The sequence below is a fragment of the Zonotrichia albicollis genome, chromosome 6 (genome assembly GCF_047830755.1).
Source record: "Zonotrichia albicollis isolate bZonAlb1 chromosome 6, bZonAlb1.hap1, whole genome shotgun sequence".
NCBI classification, from domain to species: Eukaryota; Metazoa; Chordata; class Aves; order Passeriformes; family Passerellidae; genus Zonotrichia; species Zonotrichia albicollis.
The window spans coordinates 62,147,850-62,171,503 of record NC_133824.1 but is presented as its reverse complement, the minus strand read 5'-3'; the positions used below and the strand labels follow the sequence as shown (position 1 = coordinate 62,171,503).

The window sequence follows — 23,654 nt, the reverse complement described above, 5'->3', positions numbered from 1 at the left end:
CAAGGTTCGGCCGCTGAGCGCCGGGGGCAGCCCGGGGGCGGTGCCGGCCCCCCTGCAGCCGTGGGCCCCGCCGGGCTCGCAGCCCCGCTCAGGCCGTGAGGGCGGCGCGGCCTCCCCGCAAATAACACCAGCTAACACCGACTAACGGCTCCCTTTCCCCTCTCCCGTGTGCAAGAAGGTGATGATGGCCTTGGGGACGCTCCTGAGGAAGCCGCCGCTGCCGCCGGGCAGTTGTAGATCCTTCTGGGGATGGCTGAATGCCGTGTTCAACAAGTAAGAGTGAGTCGCTGGTTAATAATTAACTTTCAGATCCCTCAAATTTTCTGCGCGGTTTGTGAAGCGGAACAATGAAGTCCCTACGCTGCAGAAAACGTTTTCTGTCATTAATGCTCCTCTTTCTCTCCAGATTGCATGCTGGTTGTTGGCAAGGGGTCATTCCGTGTCTGCTTCCCCTTCCAAAGCCGTGACCTTGGAGAGCAAGGTGCGGGCTCTGCCCCTGGCCTGGCCACATGGATCCCATCCCTAAATCCCGCTCTTCTTTGACTCCAAAACTCACCGTAACCAGTGGCACTGTTTTCTTTCCTTACAGACATGGAAGGAAACAGTGAAGTCCAGGTGTATTTGTATTCTTCTTTTTCTAAAGAGCATCCGCCACTTAAGTTAAAAAACCTCACACCAGATTAATGTGAAAAACGCCAATCACTTGTTCTTTTAAATTTTAAAAGTTTAATAGTAATAAAATGGTGATAAAAATAGTAATACAATTACAGTAATAATAATTTGGACAATTTGAATTAGGACAATATGAGACAATAGAAACAAAAAGTTATGGACAGTTTGGGTATCTTTTCTGGGCAGTATAAGCCTGAAAAAGGACCCCTGTTAATAAAGGATTAACCCTTAAAAGCACCAGCCTGTTGCATATTCATACAGCTCATCCATGGTGCATAAATTCCATTCACACACAGGATTCTGTCTGGACAGTGTCAGCTTCTTCCTCTGGATCCTGGTGGTGTCATCCTGCCCGAGTGAGACAGGAAGAAGTTCGTTTCTCCTGATAATGGAGCAATGAATTCTCTTTCTCTGAAAGATTCAGGTGTCCTGTGGCTGCTATCTCACTGCCAGTCCTTTCTTTAAAGAAAAGTATCCTACATAGCATCATTTCTATTTTAACATATTTAATAACCTAAAACTATATTTAACACACTCCTTAAGAGAATTAACACAGCATCACTTTCTAACACAACACAATATTCATTTGAATATTTGCCAAAAGCCAATCATAAAATACCCATTTTTTGCACAATCCAAAAATCACCCGCGAACTGGTGGTAAATCACATCCTCACTTCTGTGATACCCATACCCAGAGATGCGCTGTGGCGGTTTTTAATTACCTAATTAATTAACTAATTAAGCAGTAATTGTGGTGCTGTGTGTGTGCCCGCAGGGTGGACCACGAGCGCATCCGCGCGGTGGGCCCGGACCGGGCGGCCTCGGAGTGGCTGCTGCGCTGCGGGGCCCGCGTGCGCTACCAGGGCTCGCCCAAGTGGCAGCAGGACTACAACGCGCTGCCCAGCGGGCCCCTGGGCAAGTACAGGATCGAGGCCATCAGCGCCACCGACTCCTGCATCATGCACCGAGGATTCGACTACCTGGGTAATGTGCGCGTGGAAAAACGGCAGTGGGGTTAGAGTTTGAGAAGTGTAATGGGTTATAAAAATAGTAATATAATCTGAATAATAATAGTTTGGACGATTTGGATTAGGACAATATGAGACAAAAGAAACAAAGAGTTATGGGGGGTCTGGGTACCTTTTCTGGGCAAAATAAGTCCAAAAAAGGCCCCAGGTTAACAGAGGATTAACCTTTAAAAGCAACAGCCTGTTGCATATTCATACAGCTCATCCATGATGCATAATTCAATTCAAACACAGGATTCTGTCTGGTCATCATCAACTTCTTCCTCTGAATCCTGACAGCACCTTCGAGGCAGGAAGAAGTTCATTTCTCCTGATAATGGAGCAATAAATTCTCGTTCTCTGAGAGATTCAGGTGTCCTGTGGCTGCTATCTCACTGCAAGCCCTTTCTTTAAAAAAAAGTATCCTACCCAGCACAGTTTCTATTTTAACATTTTGTTATAACCTAAAACTATATTTTACACAGCACTTAAGAGAATTAACACAGCATCACTTTCTAACACCACACATATAATATTCATTTGAACATTTGCCAAAAGCCAATCATAAAATACATATTTTTCACATGGTGGTGATTGTTCTTAATAGATTTCATTTGAATTGCATCAAAATATGAATAACGGTGTCATTTTCTCATTCCTTGGCTAGATACTGATAAATAATTTGTGATTTTTTCCCCCCTTTATAGATATTTATCAATCCCCAAGGTTTTGCTGGAGGTGTGGTATGAAGTACAAAGACTTTGGGAATTTCAGCTTTTACCTGATGTGACCATAGCACTCAGGAAGTGCCACAAATTTTGATGACTTCATAAGCAAAAAGCACTAAAAATATTATTTTTCTTCTGCACCAAGGGATGATTTTGGTGTCTCTGAAGTTGTAATTCTGCACATTCTCCAGGCATTTTTGATGTCTTTAAAGACAAATAAAAAAGAGATTCTCTTAAAAATAAGAGATTAAACAAATGTTTCAGGTGGTCTTTGAATACCAGAAACCAAAAAGGAAACAGGCTGTTCATAGCAAGGGACCCTGAATTTCTGGCATTAGCACTTTCTTCTGTCAGTCATTGTTTATTACCCAAAATTGTGTAGGTTTTTGTTACTTGCCCATTTCAAAACTCTTGAAATCTTACTGAAATAATACAAACCCTGAGGTTTTCCTAAATCTGGAGGACTCTGGAGATTGATTGTGTGGTACAGCCCCTGTATAAAGGGATGTGTTGCTGGGTGGTTTGGGGGGCAGTTATGAAATTGGGAACTTAACAACCAGCACAGGAACACAAAACCAGGGAATGATTCTGTGCTTTTATTGCTTTTATTGAGGAGCTCTGGGTGTCAGGGGCACAGAGCCAAAGCTGACTCCAGCATGGCTTCAGGATGAACATGGTTTTATGCCCTTATTGTTATATAACTACATATTCATTATTAAACTTACATTGTTCTATTGTGTACATTGATTTCATCCAGCATGGATTCTGTAATTCCCATCAAACCCCCAACATTGTTTCTCATTATTGTTAGCATTAAACAATAATGATATCCAATTACCAAACAATCATTGCACCTAACAATCCTATCAATGGTCATTCAGTGATTATAGAGGTGCAGCCGAACATTTCCCAGGCCTAGTTCCTTTCTGACTCCCCTGAATACTGGGTGATTTTAGAAACATTTTATCGCTGTAGTATCAGGCTGGGATTGTGGAGCAAACCGTGCCCTGTGCCCACAGATGGCCTGGAGCACGTCAGGGACATCAAGCTGGAGAAGTGCATGTACATCCAGGACCAGTGTCTGCAGCGGCTCAGCGAGACCAGCAGCCTGCAGCGGAGCCTGCAGCAGCTGCAGATCATCTCCTGCGGCAACGTCACCGACACGGGCGTGCTGGCACTGCACCGGCTGGCGTGCGTGGGCACCGGGCGCCCGCGGGGATGGGGCTGGGAATGGGAATGGGAATGGGGCTGGGGATGGGGCTGGGATTGGGGCTGGGGCTGGGGATGGGGATGGGAATGGGGTTGGGAATGGGATTGGGGTTGGGATTGGGATTGGGGCTGGGACTGGGAATGGGGCTGGGACTGGGATTGGGATTGAGACTGGGATTGGGACTGGGGCTGGGACTGGGAATGGGACTGGGATTGGGATTGGGGCTGGGACTGGGGCTGGGACTGGGAATGGGACTGGGAATGGGGCTGGGACTGGGACTGGGGCTGGGAATGGGGATGGGGTTGGGGTTGGGATTGGGACTGGGGCTGGAGTTGGGACTGAGACTGGGGCTGGGGTTGGGACTGGGACTGGAGTTGGGACTGGGATTGGGATTGGGATTGAGACTGGAATTGGGACTGGGATTGGGACTGGGGTTGGGATTGGGGTTGGGACTGGGATTGGGACCGGGGTTGGGACCGGGGTTGGGACTGGGGTTGGGACTGGGGTTGGGATTGGGATTGGGTTGGGACTGGGACTGGGGTTGGGACTGGGATTGGGACTGGGATTGGAATTGGGACTGGGGTTGGGATTGGGACTGGGATTGGAATTGGGACTGGGATTGGGACTGGGATTGGAATTGGGACTGGGATTGGGACTAGGGTTGGGACTGGGGTTGGGACTGGGGTTGGGATTGGGGTTGGGATTGGGACTGGGATTGGGATTGTGCTGCTGAGGATAAGTAACGAATGATCAGCTTGGCTGCTGTTGTGAGCCCTCTGCTCAGCAGCTCTGTGTGACACCGTTTGTGTCCTGTAGCTGTCAGTGCTTCTCCACCTCACAGCTTCCTCAGGGTCTGGGACACACCTGGGTGCACTTGGGTCCTGCAGCTAAAAACCCCAACCACCCACTTCAGAAACAAACTACCAGTAGAACCAGTTAAAGTACCAACAATTCCAGTCATCACCTAAAATACTCAAAACAACTGCAGTAGAATAATTTCTCCAATTTCTCTGCCAGCAATTCAATACTAGCTGTCCATTTTCTTTTTGAATATTTACAGGAACCTGAAATATTTGTATCTGAGTGACCTTCCTGGGATCAGAGAGAAAGAAAAAACCTTCCGTGTCCTTCAGCAGGCACTGCCCAAGCTGGAGCTGGAGCTGGATTTGGAATAAACACAGCAGCACCTAACTGAGATGTGATTCCCTAGGATTTGTGTCATTTTGCATCAGTGAAGTTGTAGACACCACTGTGCTTCCAGGAAGCCCAGCTCTCCCAGTCCAGCCTCACAGGTGGATGTGACCTTTTAAGAAATCATGCAATTAATTTTTATTGAGCTTAAACTCAGTGGTGGATCAAGAGCAGACAGGGCAGGCTCTGCTCGTAGGCATCTGAGTGCTGTTTGTGTGGGAAGCTCTGGGTAGCTCAGTGAGCAGTTCTCAGTGTTCCATTGCACAGGAGCAGAGTGGGTGGGGAATGTCGGGGTGTGTGTGGGCAGTGCCTGGTGCTGTTCCTTGGGCAGATCTCACCCAGGGGGTGGGTGCTGGTTAATAAAGAGGTTCTGGGTCTTTTTTGTGTTCTTGACACTTGGGGTTTGTCTGGCTCCACGATCTGCAGGCAGGCAGGGTCACCCCTCAGAGCACTGAGCTGCTGATGAACCAGGCTGTGTGTGCAGGGACACAGCCCTGAGCACGGTGTGGTGAGTGCTGGTGGCCTGCAGCAGCTCTGGAGCTGCATCCTCATCCCTCCTGATACAGAAAAGCCATTGGGAATTGCTGAGGTTGGAAAAGTCCTCTGAGACCATGGGAGTCCAGGTGTTCCCCAGCACTGCCCCCTGTCCCCAAGTGCCACATCCAGGTGGCTTTTCAATCCCTCCAGGGATGGTGAGTCCAGCACTGCCCTGGGCAGCTGTGCCAGGGCTGGACAAACCTTTCAGGAAGGAATTTCCCAGTATCAAACCTAAAGCTTTGTGGTTCAACCTGAGGCCATTCCCTCTGCTCCTGTCCCTGTGTCCCCTCCTGGCAGGAGCTGTGCAGAGCCACCAGGGCCCCTGAGCCTCCTTTGCTCCAGGTGAGCCCTGCCCGGCTCCTCAGGGATTCTGCAGCCCCTGCCCGGCTCCTCAGGGATTCTGCAGCCCCTGCCCGGCTCCTCAGGGATTCTGCAGCCCCTGCCCGGCTCCTCAGGGATTCTGCAGCCCCTTCCAGCTCCTCAGGGATTCTGCAGCCCCTTCCAGCTCCTCAGGGATTCTGCAGCCCCTGCCCAGCTCCTCAGGGATTCTGCAGCCCCTGCCCAGCTCCTCAGGGATTCTGCAGGCCCTGCCCAGCTCCTCAGGGATTCTGCAGCCCCTGCCCGGCTCCCTCAGGGATTCTGCAGCCCCTGCCCGGCTCCCTCAGGGATTCTGCAGCCCCTGCTGTGGCTCCTCAGGGATTCTGCAGCCCCTGCTGTGGCTCCTCAGGGATTCTGCAGCCCTTCCCTGGACACGCTCCAGCCCCTCAATCCTTTCTTGTGAGGGACTCAGCACTGCCCCAGGACTGGAGGTGGGGCCTCACTGGTGCCAGCACAGTGGGAATGGCTCATCCTCAGGGAGAGCTCAGTATTTTCCCTCAGATCGCTGGTTTGGGGCTAGGGAAGGGCAGCAGGCAGTGACTCCAAGCAGTCAATGCACAGAGCTGGCTCAGAGATGTTTTCCATGGGGAAGGACACAGAAGGCCAACGGGCACACACAGGACATGGCATCTGTCCCACTGAAAGGGCTTTTACTGCTGTGGAACACAAAATGTACTGGCAAAACATTTTTGCTCTAAGTGTCAGTAAAAAGAGGATGTTCTTGACCATATATAGCAAAATACCTCCAGTAAATTGGAAAAAGAAGCTACATTTCTTTTATTCAAAATCATCATAATATTCAATTCTGAGATTCCACAAACCCCAGTCATTCTAATACAAACACTTAGGTAGAACTCCTGCCTGTGTCTGGCCAATGTTATAAATTACATTCATGATTAGTTTTGATAAAATCATTTCTATAACTACAAGCAAGTGCCCTCACTCTTGTCAGAAGGAGAATTTAAGGATGAAACTTGCAGGAGGAGCTCTGGGAAGACTAAAGGAACAGCAGGGACGTTGCTGCTCTGTTCTCCTGGTGCCTCTGGAGCTGAGACCTCCCTGGAGGAGCCAGGCAGCCCCTCCAGCCTGGGCTGCACCAACACAGCTGCAGCCCTTCAGCAGCACAGGCACAGCTCCTCACTCAGCAGGGACCTGGGCCTGGCCTAAAGCAGGAGGGAACAGAGCCCAGCTCAAAGCAGGAGAGACCTGAGCCCGGCCCAAAGCAGGAGGGAACCCAGCCCAGCCCAAAGCAGGAGGGAACTGAGCCCGGCCCAAAGCAGGAGGGAACCCAGCCCAGCCCAAAGCAGGAGGGAACTGAGCCCGGCCTAAAGCAGGAGGGAACCGAGCCCAGCCCAAAGCAGGAGGGAACCGAGCCCAGCCCAAAGCAGGAGGGACCCAGGCCCAGCCCAAAGCAGGAGGGAACCGAGCCCAGCCCAAAGCAGGAGGGACCCAGGCCCAGCCCAAAGCAGGAGGGACCTGAGCCCAGCCAAAGCAGGAGAGACTTGAGCCCAGCCCAAAGCAGGAGGGACCTGAGCCCAGCCAAAGCAGGAGAGACCTGAGCCCAGCCCAAAGCAGGAGAGAACTGAGCCCGGCCCAAAGCAGGAGGGACCCAGGCCCAGCCCAAAGCAGGAGGGAACCGAGCCCGGCCCAAAGCAGGAGAGAACTGAGCCCGGCCCAAAGCAGGAGGGAACCCAGCCCAGCCCAAAGCAGGAGGGACCTGAGCCCAGCCCAAAGCAGGAGGGACCTGAGCCCGGCCCAAAGCAGGAGGGACCTGAGCCCCGCCCAAAGCAGGAGGGAACTGAGCCCAGCCCAAAGCAGGAGGGAACAGAGCCCAGCCTAAAGCAGGAGAGAACTGAGCCCGGCCCAAAGCAGGAGGGAACCCAGCCCAGCCCAAAGCAGGAGGGACCTGAGCCCAGCCCAAAGCAGGAGGGACCTGAGCCCGGCCCAAAGCAGGAGGGACCTGAGCCCCGCCCAAAGCAGGAGGGAACTGAGCCCAGCCCAAAGCAGGAGGGAACAGAGCCTGGCCCAAAGCAGGAGGGAACTGAGCCCAGCCCAAAGCAGCAGGGACTGGTGGATTTGGCAAGGCAGAATTCTCCTGCCAAGTTTGAAATGCAAGGCCAGAGATTTAAATTTCATACTGTGAGCACTGAGCTGGGTAATCCTGCACCAGGAGGCAGTCAGGAATGAAAGCAGAATGCATTTGCCTTTGTACACAGAGCACTAAGAGGAGCTTGGAGCTGTTTCTGCATCACTTCCTCTCCATCAGTGACCCAGAGTAGAGACAGATCACTCTGTACATGCCAGAATTTTTGGAATTTAGTTTTCCACTGTGTATCCTCCTTTTATAAATCCTGGGTGACTTCGATCAACTGAGTTTTGCTGTGCCACCTGGTCAGATGTTTGGGAAGTGGTACTTTGGTTTCCTTGTCTTGCAGCAGTTCTTCTTGCTGTCCAAAGCTGGGAGAACTTTGCTGCAGGTCAGCTGAGGCAGGTGCTGTAACTAAAGGAGAAGTCACACCGTGTCTATTTGTTTGGAATGGGAATAAAGCACACATGGAATCAATTTTCATACGGAATATGAGCTATGAAACTATTCCTACTGTAATCCTGTACTTTCCTAGCTCAGATGCTGGGGTTTTACCACTGGACTCATTAAAGAATTCCATTAGGCAAGAAAAATATCCCAGTGATAGAAATGGAAGAGGCCAATCAGTGTGAGCCAGAACTGACACCCTGCAGCAATTCTCCATCCCTCACCTCCAGCCTCCTGCCTGTTCCCAGCTCAGTCCCAGAGCTGCCATGGGGAATGTGGCTCCCAGAATAAAGAACTGTGGAATGAGGGGCATTGTGAGGCTGCATTTGGGGACTTGGGATGGAGGCTGGAGTAGCCAGAGCAGCAGGGAGACACTTGCTTGGCAGCTCCAGAAACACCCAGGGTGCGGGGTAACGTGGAACTGTCACCAACAGAAGTGGTGTTTGTTCCATCTCCATAATTCAGGATTAAAAAGCACCTGAGTACTCAAATGACCCCAGTGTGCAGTTTGTGCAGCCCTCCTGCTGCTCTCTGTCAGGAATGCCCATTCCTGGTTGAACATTACTGTGCCGGGGCTGAGCTGTTCATGCCCAGGGCCCCCCGGAGCCGCAGTGCAAAATGCACTTTGTCCATACAGAGTTACTCTTCAGCCAGGGGCTGTTTTCTCCTCAGCCAGAACCCAGAGCAGCCCAAGCCCTCAGTGCCAGCACAGCCCACAGGAGAGCAGCCCCTCCTCAGGGAACACCATGGAAGCCTCACCCCCGGCAGGTGCTTCCGAGGCAGCCTGGCTGCTTTCTGTGAGCCCCTCGGGTGCTCTCTGCCCGGCTCTGCTGCCTCCCTCAGGCTGTCAAAGTAGGGCTGCTGCAGCAGCTGCTCACAGCTCAGCCTCTCCGCAGGGTCCATCCGAAGGCAGCCCTTCAAAAGATGGAGGGTGACACAAAGCACTCCTGGCCCAGCCCTGCAGTTCCCGTGCTCCCCACACAGCCCAGCAGCATTCCCACAGGTACACGTGTCAGTAACTTCAATGGATTCTAGGGGGGGCTGTTCAGAGCCAGCACGAAGCTTGAGGAGCAGCTAATTACCCAACAATTACAAGAATTAACCATGGGATGGTTTGGGATGGAAGGGACCTTAAAGATCATCCTGTTCCAAGCCCCTGCCCTGGGAGGGACCCCTTCCCTGTCCCAGGCTGCTCTGAGCCTGTCCAGCCTGGCCCTGGACACTGCCAGGGATGGACAATCCACACTGTGGCAGGAATTGTGGCTCAAGGAACAGCTGCAATGCCATGGGGCAGCAAAGCAGGTGTGACTCTCACTCCCAGACCCTCCCACCAGATGATTTGTTTATCCCAGTGCTGGGCTCCTCCCCAAGCTGGAGTGTCCTCACCTTCATGAGAGCCAGTGCAGAGTATGGAATATTGGGGAATTTCACTTCCAATGGTTCCTGTAGGGAAAAAAAAACAGTGAAAGGACTCATATTAGCAAACTTTTCATTCATCATGTTCCATAGGAACATGAGCTGTTCCTCACAAAATGCATCCCTCACTCCATGTGCTCAGAGGCCTGGCAGCACTGAGGATGTGCCACCAGAAATGGGGAAAGCAGCAGAGATTAAACATTTTCTGTCTGCTTTTACACAGATTCTAAGTTAAAATGTCCTGAGAGGTTCAGCCACCTCCAAACAATATTCTGGTGCACACTGACAAAATAGAGAACAAAGTTTTTGGATAGGGAAAAACACAGCACAGCAAAGACAGGGCAGGGTGGGAAGGAGGGAAGTGCAGGGAGGCAGCTCTTACCATGATCTCTGGGTCTGGAATTCTTACCCCACTGAAGAACTGGTTGGTGCTGAACACTTGCTGGTGCCTGGGAATGAGATCCCCTTCGACCAAGAATTTAAAAAGAAAAAAAAAATTGGAGTAATTTGCTTAATTTTATAGTGCCTGCATTGAACATGGTTGTATCCTCTAAGAAGGCTGATGCCATCCAAGGCAGCATCTAAAGAGGAGGAGCATGGCAATCATCCATCATCCATCCATCCATCCATCCATCCATCCATCCATCCATCCATCATCCATCCATCATCCATCCATCCATCATCCATCCATCCATCCATCATCCATCCATCCATCATCCATCCATCCATCCATCCATCATCCATCATCCATCCATCATCCATCCATCATCCATCCATCATCCATCCATCCATCATCCATCATCCATCCATCATCCATCATCCATCATCCATCCATCATCCATCAATCCATCCATCATCCATCCATCATCCATCCATCATCCATCCATCCATCCATCATCCATCCATCATCCATCCATCATCCATCCATCCATCATCCATCCATCCATCATCCATTCATCATCCATCCATCCATCATCCATCATCCATCCATCCATCCATCCATCCATCCATCATCCATCCATCCATCCATCATCCATCCATCATCCATCCATCCATCATCCATCCATCATCCATCATCCATCCATCCATCATCCATCCATCATCCATCCATCCATCATCCATCCATCATCCATCCATCATCCATCCATCCATCCATCCATCATCCATCCATCCATCCATCATCCATCCATCATCCATCCATCCATCCATCATCCATCCATCCATCATCCATCCATCCATCATCCATCCATCCATCATCCATCCATCCATCCATCCATCCATCCCTCATCCATCATCCATCCATCATCCATCCATCATCCATCCATCATCCATCCATCCATCATCCATCCATCAATCATCCATCCATCATCCATCCATCCATCCATCATCCATCCATCATCCATCCATCATCCATCCATCCATCATCCATCCATCCATCCATCATCCATCCATCATCCATCCATCATCCATCCATCCATCATCCATCCATCCATCATCCATCCATCATCCATCCATCCATCATCCATCCATCATCCATCCATCCATCCATCCATCATCCATCATCCATCCATCATCCATCCATCCATCATCCATCCATCATCCATCCATCATCCATCCATCATCCATCCATCCATCATCCATCCATCCATCATCCATCCATCCATCATCCATCCATCCATCCATCCATCCATTCATCATCCATCCATCCATCATCCATCCATCCATCCATCCATCATCCATCCATCCATCATCCATCCATCATCCATCCATCCATCATCCATTCATCATCCATCATCCATCCATCATCCATCCATCATCCATCCATCCATCATCCATCCATCATCCCTCCCTCCCTCAGCCAGCCCCCATTGCTGTGTTCCAGGACGCTCACCCAGGGTTCTGCGGATCAGGTACAGCTGATCCACGTCGGACCTGCCGGGCCACAGGGGCAGCCCCGCCAGCAGCTCGGCGAACACGCAGCCGACGGCCCACACGTCCACGGGGGGCCCGTACTGGGTGTCCCCCACCAGCAGCTCCGGGCTGCGGTACCACCGCGTGGCCACGTAGTCCGTGTAGGAATCGCTGGGCCCTGCTGCCTCGGGGGGACAGAGAGACACAGACACAGGGATGTGGGGTCAGAGCCAGGCACAGGAGCCAGCAGCATCACTTGGCACATTCTGGGATGCAGGAGTAGCGTGAGAGTCACTGGCCACCAGCAGAGCACAACTTTGGAAATGTCGGTGTGAAAAATGCATCAATTTTACGACTGGCTTTTTGTAAATATTCAAATGATTATTGTATGTGTTATGTTAGAAAGTGATGCTGTGTTAATTCTCTTAAGTGCTGTGTAAAATATAGTTTTAGGTTATAAAATATGTTAAAATAGAAACTGTGCTATGTAGGATACTTTTTCTAAAGAAAGGACGCGCAGTGAGACAGCAGCCACAGGACACCTGAATCTGTCAGAGAAAGAGAATTCATTGCTCCATTATCAGGAGAAATGAACTCCTTCCTGCCTCGAAGGTGCTGTCAGGATCCAGAGGAAGAAGCTGACACTGCCCAGACAGAATCCTGGGTTTGAATGGAATTTATGCACCATGGATGAGCTGTATGAATATGCAACAGGCTGTTGCTTTTAAGGGTTAATCCTCTGTTAACGTGGGGCCTTTTTCGGGCTTGTGCTGCCCAGAAAAGGTACCCAGGCTGTCCACAACTCTTTGTCTCTGTTGTCTCATATTGTTCTAATTGAAATTGTCCAAATTATTATTACTCTAATTGTATTCCTATTTTTATAACCATTTTATTACTATGAAACTTTTAAAGTTTTAAAAACAAGTGATTGGCGTTTTTCACACTCAGGATCTGGTAAAAATCAAGACTGCATTTTCCTCCAGATGAAAATCTGCCCGGCTCCACAGCAGGGCCCTGCACAGCCAGTGGGCAGTTGTCAGAACCCGTGTGATTTGTCTGAAGAGGAGCTAAAAAAACCCAGATCAGGGGGTTTATTTACAATGGAAAATGCGAAGCCATTGTCTGCAGAGCAGCCAGAGGGGCTTTTCCTGCGAGGGTATCCAGCTGTGTCTGCAGCCCTGCACAAACAACGCTGGGCAGCTCTGAAGGCTGACTTGCATCCATCCATCATCCATCATCCATCCATCCATCCATCATCCATCCATCATCCATCCATCCATCATCCATCCATCATCCATCCATCCATCCATCATCCATCCATCATCCATCCATCCATCATCCATCCATCCATCCATCCATCATCCATCCATCCATCCCAGTGCCAGCACCCCCAGCTGCCCAGCAGGGAGCTCTGTCTGTTTGCAGATGTCACCACCTTTGTTTACAGATGTCACCACCTTTGTTTGCAGCTGCCACCGCCGTGTCCCCGGCTCCCTCCCTGCCCGGTTCAGGAATCTCTACCCAGCCCTGAGCAGAGCTTCCCTGGGAAACCCACAGCTACCACACAGCAGGATTTGCAGTGTGAGGCTGGGATGGCTCATCCCAGCACATAAAGATAAATAGCTAGATAAATTCAGCAGGTAGATAGATATCAGGTAGATAAACGCAGCACTCACTCAGTATTCGAGCAAATCCGAAGTCACACAGTTTGATGACAGAGTGCTTCGTTATCAGGATGTTCTCTGGCTTCACATCCCGGTGGATGCACTGGAAGAAGACAAAGCAGCAAGGTCAGAAGTATTTCACCCTCAGATAATTTCAGCCAGACCCCCTTGCAGCACACTGTGGCAGGCAGTTCTGCCTGCTGAAGGGTTTCTGAGCAGCAGGACAGAGACCTGGCCACAGCCACCCTTGGGCACAGGCTCTGAGCAGGGCCAGCTCTGCATGCCCTGGGAAGCTCCTGCTGAAAGATTTTCTGTGGGATCTCAGGACCTCAGTCCTGAGGACAGGAGGACTTCACCGGGGTGAATGGTGAAGGGATTGGTTAATTAGAGGGTGAGACACAGGGTTTAGGATTTCTGTACAGGGGGGTTTAGAGAAGTAAGATGGAGGAATTGGGGTGTGTCCTGTCCTTCTTCTTCTTCTCCTCCATCTTCTTTGGTGATGGTGGCACTTTTAGATTGGTTATTACTGAAAGTGCACTGGGTAATAAGAATAAATGGTATTGGGGAAAAATGATAAATATTGTACACGTAACAATGGGTATAAAGATAGTTGAGTGTGCTCATGGCTGGCTGCTGAGCAGATCTGTGTCGGGCCAAAAGAAAATCTTTTAGATAAACAATTAATAAACATAAAAACCGAAAGAAGAACTGAAGCCTCTTCTCGTCCTTCGATACGCGGGCTGCCCCAAGGCCACTCCGGGCCTTTCCAGGCCCCTCAAACAGCCGAAAAACCAACAATTTTCCTGCCAGAGCTCAGCACAGCTGGGACACCCCAGAGAGGGAGGATGTGACTCCACTGAAGGGCCACTGACATTTATGGGACTGGGGTGTCACATCCAGCGAGAGGATGAGGGAGCTGGGACCACCAAGAAAGGGCTCCAGGTGGAACTCATGGAATACCTGGTGGGAAGGAGGAAAGGAGACTGAGCCAGGCTGCTCTTGGTGGTGCACTGAAAGGACAGACCATGGGCTGTCCTTTTCCCATCCATCCCATTTCAACCTAACCAGTTTATTTTATCTTTCCTACTGAGGGCATGGCCAGACACCCAAACACATCATCCAAAGAGTCTGTGGAGCCTCCAGCCATGGAGATCCTGAAATCCTGACTGGAAAAGTTTCTGAACAGCCTGTTCTAGCTGGGCCAGACTGATGGGAAGGGCTGGATGAGAAGATCAGCAATTCTGTCATTCTTTGGAGGTGACCTTGTTCTTCACACCAACCAAATTTGGGCTTGGCAAAGAATTTCTGCTGGTCAAACTAACACAACCTTTATTTCTTTTGTTCTACTCAACTCACTGGGGTCTCACTCACGTTGTCCCTCTCCCATCATCACCTCAGAGCAGACCCCTCGGACTTTGCTTGCCAAGCTGTGGTAAATTATTGTGTCTCCTGCTGAGGAGTGAAATGCTGCTTATTGACCACTGCCATGGAGCTCCAGAAAGGGCAGCTGCACAAATCCTCACTACCTGTGATCCACAGCAGCTCATTGTTCCCTCTGCTCTCAAACTCCACTAAATCTTCCAGACTGAGCAGGGGAACAGAAAAAAAAGACACAAACCAACAAATCTTGGAAGCAGGAGAGACCTGTGGCCAAGTTCCTGTGGCTCAGCTGGACGTGATTCTCTCAGCAAAGACAAAACACCCATTCCAGAGCCATCTCCTGCCCACTCTTAAATCCCAAATGTTGGCAGATGAACAAAAATAAAGACAATTAGAGCTAAGTTTGGCTAAAGAGCTTCTCCAAAAGGCTCCTTCTTTTTCCCTGCTTCTTAAAATGTTTCCACTGACGTATCTGACACACACAGAGAGCAGAGGAGGGAGTAAAAAGGATTTACTGTGTCTGAGTTTTGAAGTCTTCTCATTCCACTGGTGCCATGATTCTACCCCATGCCAGCCAAGTGAGGCACATTCTGTGAAATCAGCTGCAGTTTGCTGAGGTTCCAGCTGATGAGCAGGGAGGGCAGCAGCAGTGCAGGGCCCAGGGAATCACACAAGGATCATTCCCACTCCTCCTGGAGCCTTGTCTGAGGTGCTTGGAGCAAATCACCCCCTGACAGCCAAGCCAAGGGGCTGTGTGACAGTGAAGGCAGCTGGTGTGGCTGTACACCAATATTTCAGGTGTGTTTCCTGTTCAGAGCAGGAGATTCCACCTGGCTCCATCCCATGGAAGCTCTGGAATCAGGAAAATGCCACCAGAACCCCCCTCTCTCCCCAAAGGCCCCGTTCCAGCAATCTCTGGTGCAGCTCAGGGGACTCACATTGTGTTTGTGGCAGAAGTTCACAGCCTGCAGGGTCTGCCAGGTTATGCTCTTCACCAGGTACTCTGGCACCCTGTTGGGAAAACCACAAATTTATTTTGGCCATTAATAATGAATTTATATTTCAGGGGAAATGAGTGCTGACACTGTGCAGGGATCTCTGAGGGAAGTCAGGAAACCCTTCCAAAGGCAGCCAGGGCAACAAGAGAAGAGGATTTGTGTCTGGTGCAGTGTCACAGCCAGCCTGGGCTGCCCCTGTGACCACAGAGCAAAATGTGTGAGTCCATCCCAGAGCCTGTCCCACAGCAAAGTGTGTGAGTCCCACTCAGAGCTGACCCACAGCAAAGTGTGTGAGTCCCACTCAGAGCTGTCCCACAGCAAAGTGTGTGAGTCCCACTCAGAGCTGTCCCACAGCAAAGTGTGTGAGTCCATCCCACAGCCTGACCCACAGCAAAGTGTGTGAGTCCATCCCACAGCCTGACCCACAGCAAAGTGTGTGAGTCCCACTCAGAGCCTGACCCACAGCAAAGTGTGTGAGTCCCACTCAGAGCCTGACCCACAGCAAAGTGTGTGAGTCCATCCCAGAGCCTGACCCACAGCAAAGTGTGTGAGTCCATCCCAGAGCCTGACCCACAGCAAAGTGTGTGAGTCCCACTCAGAGCTGACCCACAGCAAAGTGTGTGAGTCCATCCCAGAGCCTGACCCACAGCAAAGTGTGTGAGTCCCACTCAGAGCTGACCCACAGCAAAGTGTGTGAGTCCCACTCAGAGCCTGACCCACAGCAAAGTGTGTGAGTCCCACTCAGAGCTGACCCACAGCAAAGTGTGTGAGTCCCACTCAGAGCTGACCCACAGCAAAGTGTGTGAGTCCCACTCAGAGCTGACCCACAGCAAAGTGTGTGAGTCCATCCCAGAGCTGACCCACAGCAAAGTGTGTGAGTCCCACTCAGAGCCTGACCCACAGAGCAAAGTGTGTGAGTCCCACTCAGAGCTGACCCACAGCAAAGTGTGTGAGTCCATCCCAGAGCTGACCCACAGCAAAGTGTGTGAGTCCATCCCAGAGCCTGACCCACAGCAAAGTGTGTGAGTCCCACTCAGAGCCTGACCCACAGCAAAGTGTGTGAGTCCCACTCAGAGCCTGACCCACAGCAAAGTGTGTGAGTCCCACTCAGAGCCTGACCCACAGCAAAGTGTGTGAGTCCCACTCAGAGCTGACCCACAGCAAAGTGTGTGAGTCCCACTCAGAGCCTGACCCACAGCAAAGTGTGTGAGTCCCACTCAGAGCCTGACCCACAGCAAAGTGTGTGAGTCCATCCCAGAGCCTGACCCACAGCAAAGTGTGTGAGTCCCACTCAGAGCTGACCCACAGCAAAGTGTGTGAGTCCCACTCAGAGCTGACCCACAGCAAAGTGTGTGAGTCCCACTCAGAGCCTGACCCACAGCCAAGTGTGTGAGTCCCACTCAGAGCTGACCCACAGCAAAGTGTGTGAGTCCCACTCAGAGCTGACCCACAGCAAAGTGTGTGAGTCCATCCCAGAGCTGACCCACAGCAAAGTGTGTGAGTCCCACTCAGAGCTGACCCACAGCAAAGTGTGTGAGTCCCACTCAGAGCTGACCCACAGCAAAGTGTGTGAGTCCATCCCACAGCCTGACCCACAGCAAAGTGTGTGAGTCCATCCCAGAGCCTGACCCACAGCAAAGTGTGTGAGTCCATCCCAGAGCCTGTCCTGCAATTCCTGCCAGCCCTGAAATGCCACAGGAGTTTCTGCCTCAGCACCTCTCAGGGCTGGAGCTGCTGCAGTTTCCATGGTACAGGCACATGGAATGCTGCCATGGCACTGCTTGTCCACATGGAGAGGTGAAAAATGGGCCAGGCAAGGGTGCTGAGAGCAGAGCACAAAGCTCTGCTTGGTTTGGATCTCCCTCCTTCCCTCCCACAGCCAGCAAACTCTTCCCAGCCCCCTCTCCTTTCTTCCAGTTACTGGGCAACAGCTCTTGAACTTCCTTGGCTGTGTGTAACAACCCCAGCAAAGGCAGGAGCCACAATCTTGGCATTTCCCAACCCAAACACAATTTTATTTCACCTGTTTAGTGCTGAAAAGCTTCTGATTCATAATAAATAAAAACACTACCCCAAACTAAACCAAAACAATGCAAGCCTGAGTTTTTCCTTCACACTTGGCTGTCAGTGGGTCAGTGACACTCTGCTGACACTGTGAGCAGAGATTCCTTCCAGAAACATCCCAGAGTGATGGGAGTGCTGCTGTGACAGCTAAAAAGGGGATGGAATTGGCCAAATGAGCTGGAATCACCCCATCTTAACCTGACCCCAAAAGATTTGACCATCTGCCCCAGCAAAGCTGACAACAAAGCACACAGCCAGCTGTGACAGGTTCCTTCACACTGCAGCTGCTCTGATCAACAGTCAGCAAATGGGAGGCATTTCCTTCAGGAGAGTTTTCCATCCCCTGTTCACATTGCAGGGAACAGGTTCAAAGTGGGGTGGCAGCTGCTGGGCAGCTCACAGAGCTCTCACTTTGCCACAGGCTGTCAGCAGGCTCCTTCCTCCTGGAGAAAGGGAGTAAATAACAAAAATCTTGTTTACTCAACCCCCCGTGCTGCAGCAAACTCACAGCCCCAGGCCTGGGAAAGGATTTATGGACTCTGCTTTAGCATTTCCCCAGCACCAAGGCACCTGGATAATCAGGGACACAGGGGGTGGCACTTACAAGGTGTGGACAGAACAAAGCCTGTGTGGAGCTCACACCTGGTGCAAACACCTGCTTGAAAAGAGGTTCTGCAGAGAGGAAAAAAACCCAAAAATCTGCAAGTTTTGCAGAGAGGTGCAGGTCCAGCTCTTAGGAATTACTCCTCACTCTGAAGGGCTCAGAAGTGTAGATGTGGCACTTGGGGACAATGATTTAGTGCTGAACACGGCAGTGCTGCGCTAACAGTTGGGCTCAATGATCTCAGAAGGCTTTTCCAACCCAAATGGTTCTGCAAGTCCCTGATGCTGTGTTTGGGTGCCTGCAGCAATGGCACAGCAGGACACAGTGTGTTCCCCAGCCCCGGTTTGCTGCTCCCCTGGGAGCCCTCCCAAGGAGCAGGACACAATGACAGAATGACACAATAACACAATGACACAGTGACACAATAACAGAATGACAGAATGACACAATGACACAATCTGTCCCAGCCCCGGGTCGCTGTGATGGTGGCACTCACAGATTGGTTTAGAGTAGAAACTCACTGTCTAACATAGGGATAGGTGTTGGGAAGTTATTGTAAGCATGTTATATGCAGTTTGTAGGATAAAGACATAACACTGCCCTGGGGGCAGGCAGAGTGCCTGGAACTGTTCTGCTGCACGGACCTCGGCAGGGCAGGAGGAAAATTTTTATAGATAAGATACAATAAACAACTCTGAGACAGAGAAATTAAGAACTCCAACTCACTCTTTGAACGTGCAGGCAGAAACAGACTGTTCACGTGTCTCGGGGCTGCAATAAACTGCAACTTCCCGATTAGGAAGCTGTCCTGTAATTGCTGCGATGGCTGTGGCAGCCCCGGGGCAGCAGCAGGGGCAGCCCCCGCGCCCTCACTCACCCGCGGGGGTGCCGGCCCAGCTCGTGCAGCACGGTGTGCTCGCAGTACTCCAGCACCAGGTGCAGCCGCCGCTTCCTCCGGAACACCTCGAGCAGCCTCACCAGGTTCGGGTGCTTGAGTTGCTGCAACACACGGGGGTGGGGGCGGGCTGGTCAGGACTGCACAGGGGGAACGGATCTGTCCTGCAGGGTCACGGTTCCTTCAGCTGAACCCTTTCCACAAGCACAGCTCAGCTACAGCTCAAACTCCGTGTACTTATTTTGGGAGCTGACCTCAATGGGTGGGCAGCAAGCTCTGCCCAGTGCTCCATCCAGCCCTGCCCTATGAAAACCCCAATATTCCCCTTGTCCTTGGATATCGGGAAGGAATTCCTGGCTGGGAGGGTGGCAGGCCCTGGCACAGGGTGACAGAGAAGCTGTGGCTGCCCCTGCATCCCTGGCAGTGCCCAAGGCCAGGCTGGATGGGGTTTGGAGCAGCCTGGGATGGTGGAAGGTGTCCCTGCCCATGAGATTATTTTTACAATCCCTTCCAACCCAAACCATCCTGGGATTCCATGGTTTCAGGAGTCTGCAAACTCCCACTCCACGTCCCTTGGCTCCTGGCCACAAAAATCCCTTGGTCTGCAAGGTGTTTGCTGGGCAGAAAAATGATTTATCAGGCCTGTAATTTTCTACTGATGAAACACAATCTCACTCCATCTCTGACAAACAGGAGTTGCCCAAGCAAAGAAGTGCCTCAACAAACAAACTAACAAACAGTCACTATTTGCAGAGAAAAAGCTGAAAAGAGTCAAGCAGGTCTGCACTTGTTAAAGTCAACAGTGATCAGCACAGATCCTGCTGTGTCTGGTGGTGGTGGCTCTGGATCCCAGCTGCTTTACAAGGGACTTCTGCCATGATTATTTTCTTTTTCAGATGTTTAATACCATTTAAACCTTAATGTAAATCTAGCATTATTCACTGAAATAATATAGCTACATGTCCTGTGTTTACTTTGGATAGGAGAAGAACTTTGGCTGCTTCTTCCAAAATGTAACTGAAAAATAATTATGCTTTTTCCTAGATTATTGCTTTCCTAGGACAGCAGGTGTGCAAATCATGAGCACCCAGGAAAAAGTGCAAAGGGGACACTTCCCATTTCTTGGAACACAAAGCTGAGGGTACTGTGTGCCATCACCCAGCAGCAAGTTTGTAACTTGAGAAAGAAAAGGAATTATTTTTTTTCACACAACACATTCCTAAAGCCTCTAAGGACACTATGGAGACCAAATGAACACACGAGTTCCAAAGAGATGGGACAGAGTCCCAAAAGTCTGCAGATGGATGCAGCAACAGGCACAGCCTGTGCTGCAGAATCCTTGCCCAGAAACTGGGAGTGTGAAAGGAAACCTTACCCAATCCTCTCCTCCTTTCTCCTGGGTCTCTCCATGCTGGAGAGACCTGGGCTGTGACTCACTGCAGACGCTCCCGTGCTTTTATTTCATGGGGAAACTGAAGGCAGAGGCTGAAGGAATAACCCATTTCTGAAGGAGTAACCCCTTTCTGAAGGAATAACCCATTTCTGTGTGAAGATAAGTGCCCACAGAGAGGTCAGGAAAGGATCAGCAAGGACAAGGCTCACTGGGGCCAATTCTCCTGTCATTTTCATGTGGAATACCCGACCTTGCACAGCCCCTGGCATTCAATCCACAGCTGGATCCTGCACAACCAGGGGCTCAGAAAGGGCGAGCTGGGGCAGATTTCTCAATTGTGGAGCAGGCAGTGCTGTGTCCCCTGGCTGCCCCCTCCTCACGCTGCCTAGCCTCACTTTTTGCCCATGTGTTTTATATTGGCTCCGAATGTTCTGGGGAATCTCGCGGGCGCAGAGGGGTCTGTGGCACACAGCAAGGGCAGAGCTGTGCCCACACCGGCCAGGACCCCGCAGGCTCCATGGGGACAGAGCCTGGCTCGCTCCCTCTGTGCAGGGCACACCGTGACTGCGCTGATGCTGCTCCTGCAAAGCCCGCCGGCTGCTCATGGCCGCGCCTCGGCTCCCAGCTGCTCCTGCTGGGCTGGCCAGGATCACCCGGCACCGCCATCCCTGGACAAGAGGGTTGGACATTCTCTGGCAATGGCTTTTTTTCAGAGGAACTGACTGACCTGGGCACTTCATGGCGCTCCTTCTCACCCGTCTTTGCTTCCCCCATCACCTCACACATGCCCTCATGCCCCGGCTCTTCATGGCTGCCCTCACACCCCGTCCCTTCACGACGCCCCGTCCCCTCACGACGCCCTGTCCCCTCAAGACGCTCTGTCCCCTCAAGACGCTCTGTCCCCTCCTGGCTATCCTCACACCTTGTAGCCTCACAATGTCCCTTCATGGATGTCCTCACACCCTGACCCCTCAGACCGTCCCCGGCAGCGCCCTCAGGGCTGGCAGCTCCCCGCCGGGGCTCGCCATGGCGGGCCCAGCCCAGAGGGGTCCGTCCCGCCGCGGCCGCCCCACCTTGAGCATGCGGATCTCCCTCAGGGCGATCTTCCGGATCACCGGGTCCTCCTCGGACTCCAGGAACTTCTTGATGGCCACAATCTGCCCCGTGTCCTTGTTGCGGCATTTGAACACGACGCCGTAGGAGCCCTCGCCGACCTTGCCCAGCTTCTCGTAGCGCTCCATGGCCGGGCGGCCCCGCCGCGCTCCGCCGCCGCCGCCTCAGAGCGGAGCTGGAGCCGGGGCGGGCCCCGGGCGGGGGAGCCTCCCCGGCGGGCACGGCCCCAGGAACCGCCCCGGGGACTCCGCCACGGCCGGGGCGGTCCCGGGGGAAGGGAGGCAGAGCGGGGATGCCCATGGCTGCTGCCGGGGCCGCACGCTGGCTCCGCGCCTCACGATCCCCCCGGAGTTCATGCCCTGTGTTCGTGGCGTTACAGAACCACTCATGGACTGGGTGGGAAGGGACCTTAAAGACCTCCCAGCTCCAACCATCCTGTTATGATCATGTTGTCTTTGCCCCTCTCTGCCTTCCCAGGGCATCGCTAGGTTGGTCTCCGTTTTCCTGTAGGGTTGGAAGAGGGAACATCCTCCCACAGGGTCTGCCAGCCTCGGGCAGCGCCCGCACTTCCCTCTGGCTCCTGGAGGTTTCCCTGGAACATCTTCCCTCTGCATGGTTCCATTATCTCAGCTCTCTGCCACTGAACGGGCTCCTGCCAGCAGCCAGAGCCTTCCTTCGGACGAGCTTTCCATCCCTGACCATCCTGTTCTCTCTCCTGGGGCACCCAGCTGGATCCTCATCCCTCTCCTCATCCCCCGACCAAGGCGGCATTTTGTGGTGATAATCGCTTCCAATATTAGATCTGAATATGAGTGTGGGCACCCCACTCCATCTCATGCCTCCTCCCTCCCTCCCCAATCCTTTCCTGAGGTGCTTCCCAGCTCAGAACAAAAATCCACTAATTATTTTTCTTCCCAAGCCACATTCACCAGGGATGTGCAGTCCCCACATTCCAGCTGCCAAGATTGAATTCTCAGAGTTAACCATCTCCTGCAGAGGAGAAATATTCATTTATATTTATATATTTACATATTTTGTGGGGAAATATATAAACATAAATATTTATAATTAATATAAATTATTTATAATTGATTTTATTTATAAGTATTTATTTATAAATAAATCTCCCAGTAACTGGCCCTTCCCACAGCAGCCACAAACCTGGGGCTGGCTGGATCCTCCCCAAAACCCTCTGAGCAAGGCATTGCTCCCAGAGAGTCACCAGGGCACAGATCAAATAAAGCAGTTTATTTGGCATAGACTGAACTGCAACAGAAATTCCCGTGGAACAAAGCCTGGTTACACAAACTGAACGAGTGCAGTTATGAGTCTCAGTTACACCTAAGGACTAAACAAGGTAAAAAAAAGCACATTTCAGAGTCTCCCAGTCTGGTCCTTTCCATCCAGAGACACCGTGGCTCCCCTGATGCGTTGTACCTTTCTTCTTTACAGAGATGTCAGCACAATTCCAGCTGCATTTTTCACTTGCAAGGAATTTGGTGAGAAATCCAAAGAGATGAATCCACAGACTGCTCTTCCTATGCTGTTTGTACTTCCAAGAGCTCTGGGAGCCTGTTTTAAGGCTTTCAAGTTGGGTACATGACCTCGTGCATCCAATAATTAAAATTTTGATAAATGTTGAGCGAGGAAGGAGGGGCTGAGGAAGGTTTTGCTTCATCACCCCCGAGCTCCCCCTGTTAGGCTTTCTCAAGCCTGGTTTAAATTCCACAAAAACAAAGATACAGACAATACCAGACTAAATTAAACAGTCAAACACAAATTATACTGATCAGAGTCACTGAGGCTGGCTGGAACACACAAATCTGCTCTGTGGTACAGAACAAAAGTGAGGTTTTACACTAGGAAACAGCATCATGCCAAAAAATGCCACTGTCTATGAAACCAGCACTAAGCATTTCACAATATGCCATTAGAAATGCTTCAACAGCTAAAAAAGG

General features: G+C 51.3%; 2 protein-coding genes across 17 annotated transcripts; one reads left to right on the top strand and one right to left on the bottom strand.

The window, feature by feature from the left end:
- The first annotated feature begins 131 nt into the window (after positions 1-131).
- Positions 132-5,203, top strand: DMAC2L (distal membrane arm assembly component 2 like). Of its 8 annotated transcripts, none has more exons than XM_074544130.1 (6): positions 132-273; positions 407-481; positions 590-615; positions 1,450-1,658; positions 3,429-3,600; positions 4,680-5,203. In XM_074544130.1, the coding sequence occupies exons 1-6, from the start codon at positions 250-252 to the stop codon at positions 4,792-4,794; spliced, it is 621 nt and encodes a 206-aa protein (XP_074400231.1). In that variant the 5' UTR covers positions 132-249; the 3' UTR covers positions 4,795-5,203. The 8 variants fall into 8 exon arrangements, with proteins under 8 accessions (XP_074400231.1, XP_074400227.1, XP_074400229.1 ...); XM_074544126.1 differs by having other exon boundaries at positions 3,385-3,600; XM_074544129.1 differs by having other exon boundaries at positions 138-279.
- A 1,271-nt stretch (positions 5,204-6,474) lies between these two features.
- CDKL1 (cyclin dependent kinase like 1) lies at positions 6,475-21,946 on the bottom strand. Of its 9 annotated transcripts, none has more exons than XM_074544120.1 (10): positions 21,657-21,942; positions 19,173-19,294; positions 15,568-15,640; positions 13,262-13,352; positions 11,566-11,766; positions 10,084-10,139; positions 9,645-9,701; positions 9,018-9,173; positions 7,470-8,225; positions 6,475-6,877 (listed from the first exon to the last, which is right to left on the bottom strand). In XM_074544120.1, exons 1-9 carry the CDS (start codon positions 21,822-21,824, stop codon positions 8,118-8,120), a joined length of 1,032 nt encoding a protein of 343 aa, XP_074400221.1. In that variant the 5' UTR covers positions 21,825-21,942; the 3' UTR covers positions 6,475-6,877; positions 7,470-8,117. The 9 variants fall into 9 exon arrangements, with proteins under 9 accessions (XP_074400221.1, XP_074400220.1, XP_074400219.1 ...); XM_074544119.1 differs by having other exon boundaries at positions 10,057-10,139; positions 11,566-11,763; XM_074544118.1 differs by having other exon boundaries at positions 7,443-8,225; positions 10,057-10,139; positions 21,657-21,941.
- Positions 21,947-23,654: the final 1,708 nt, after the last annotated feature.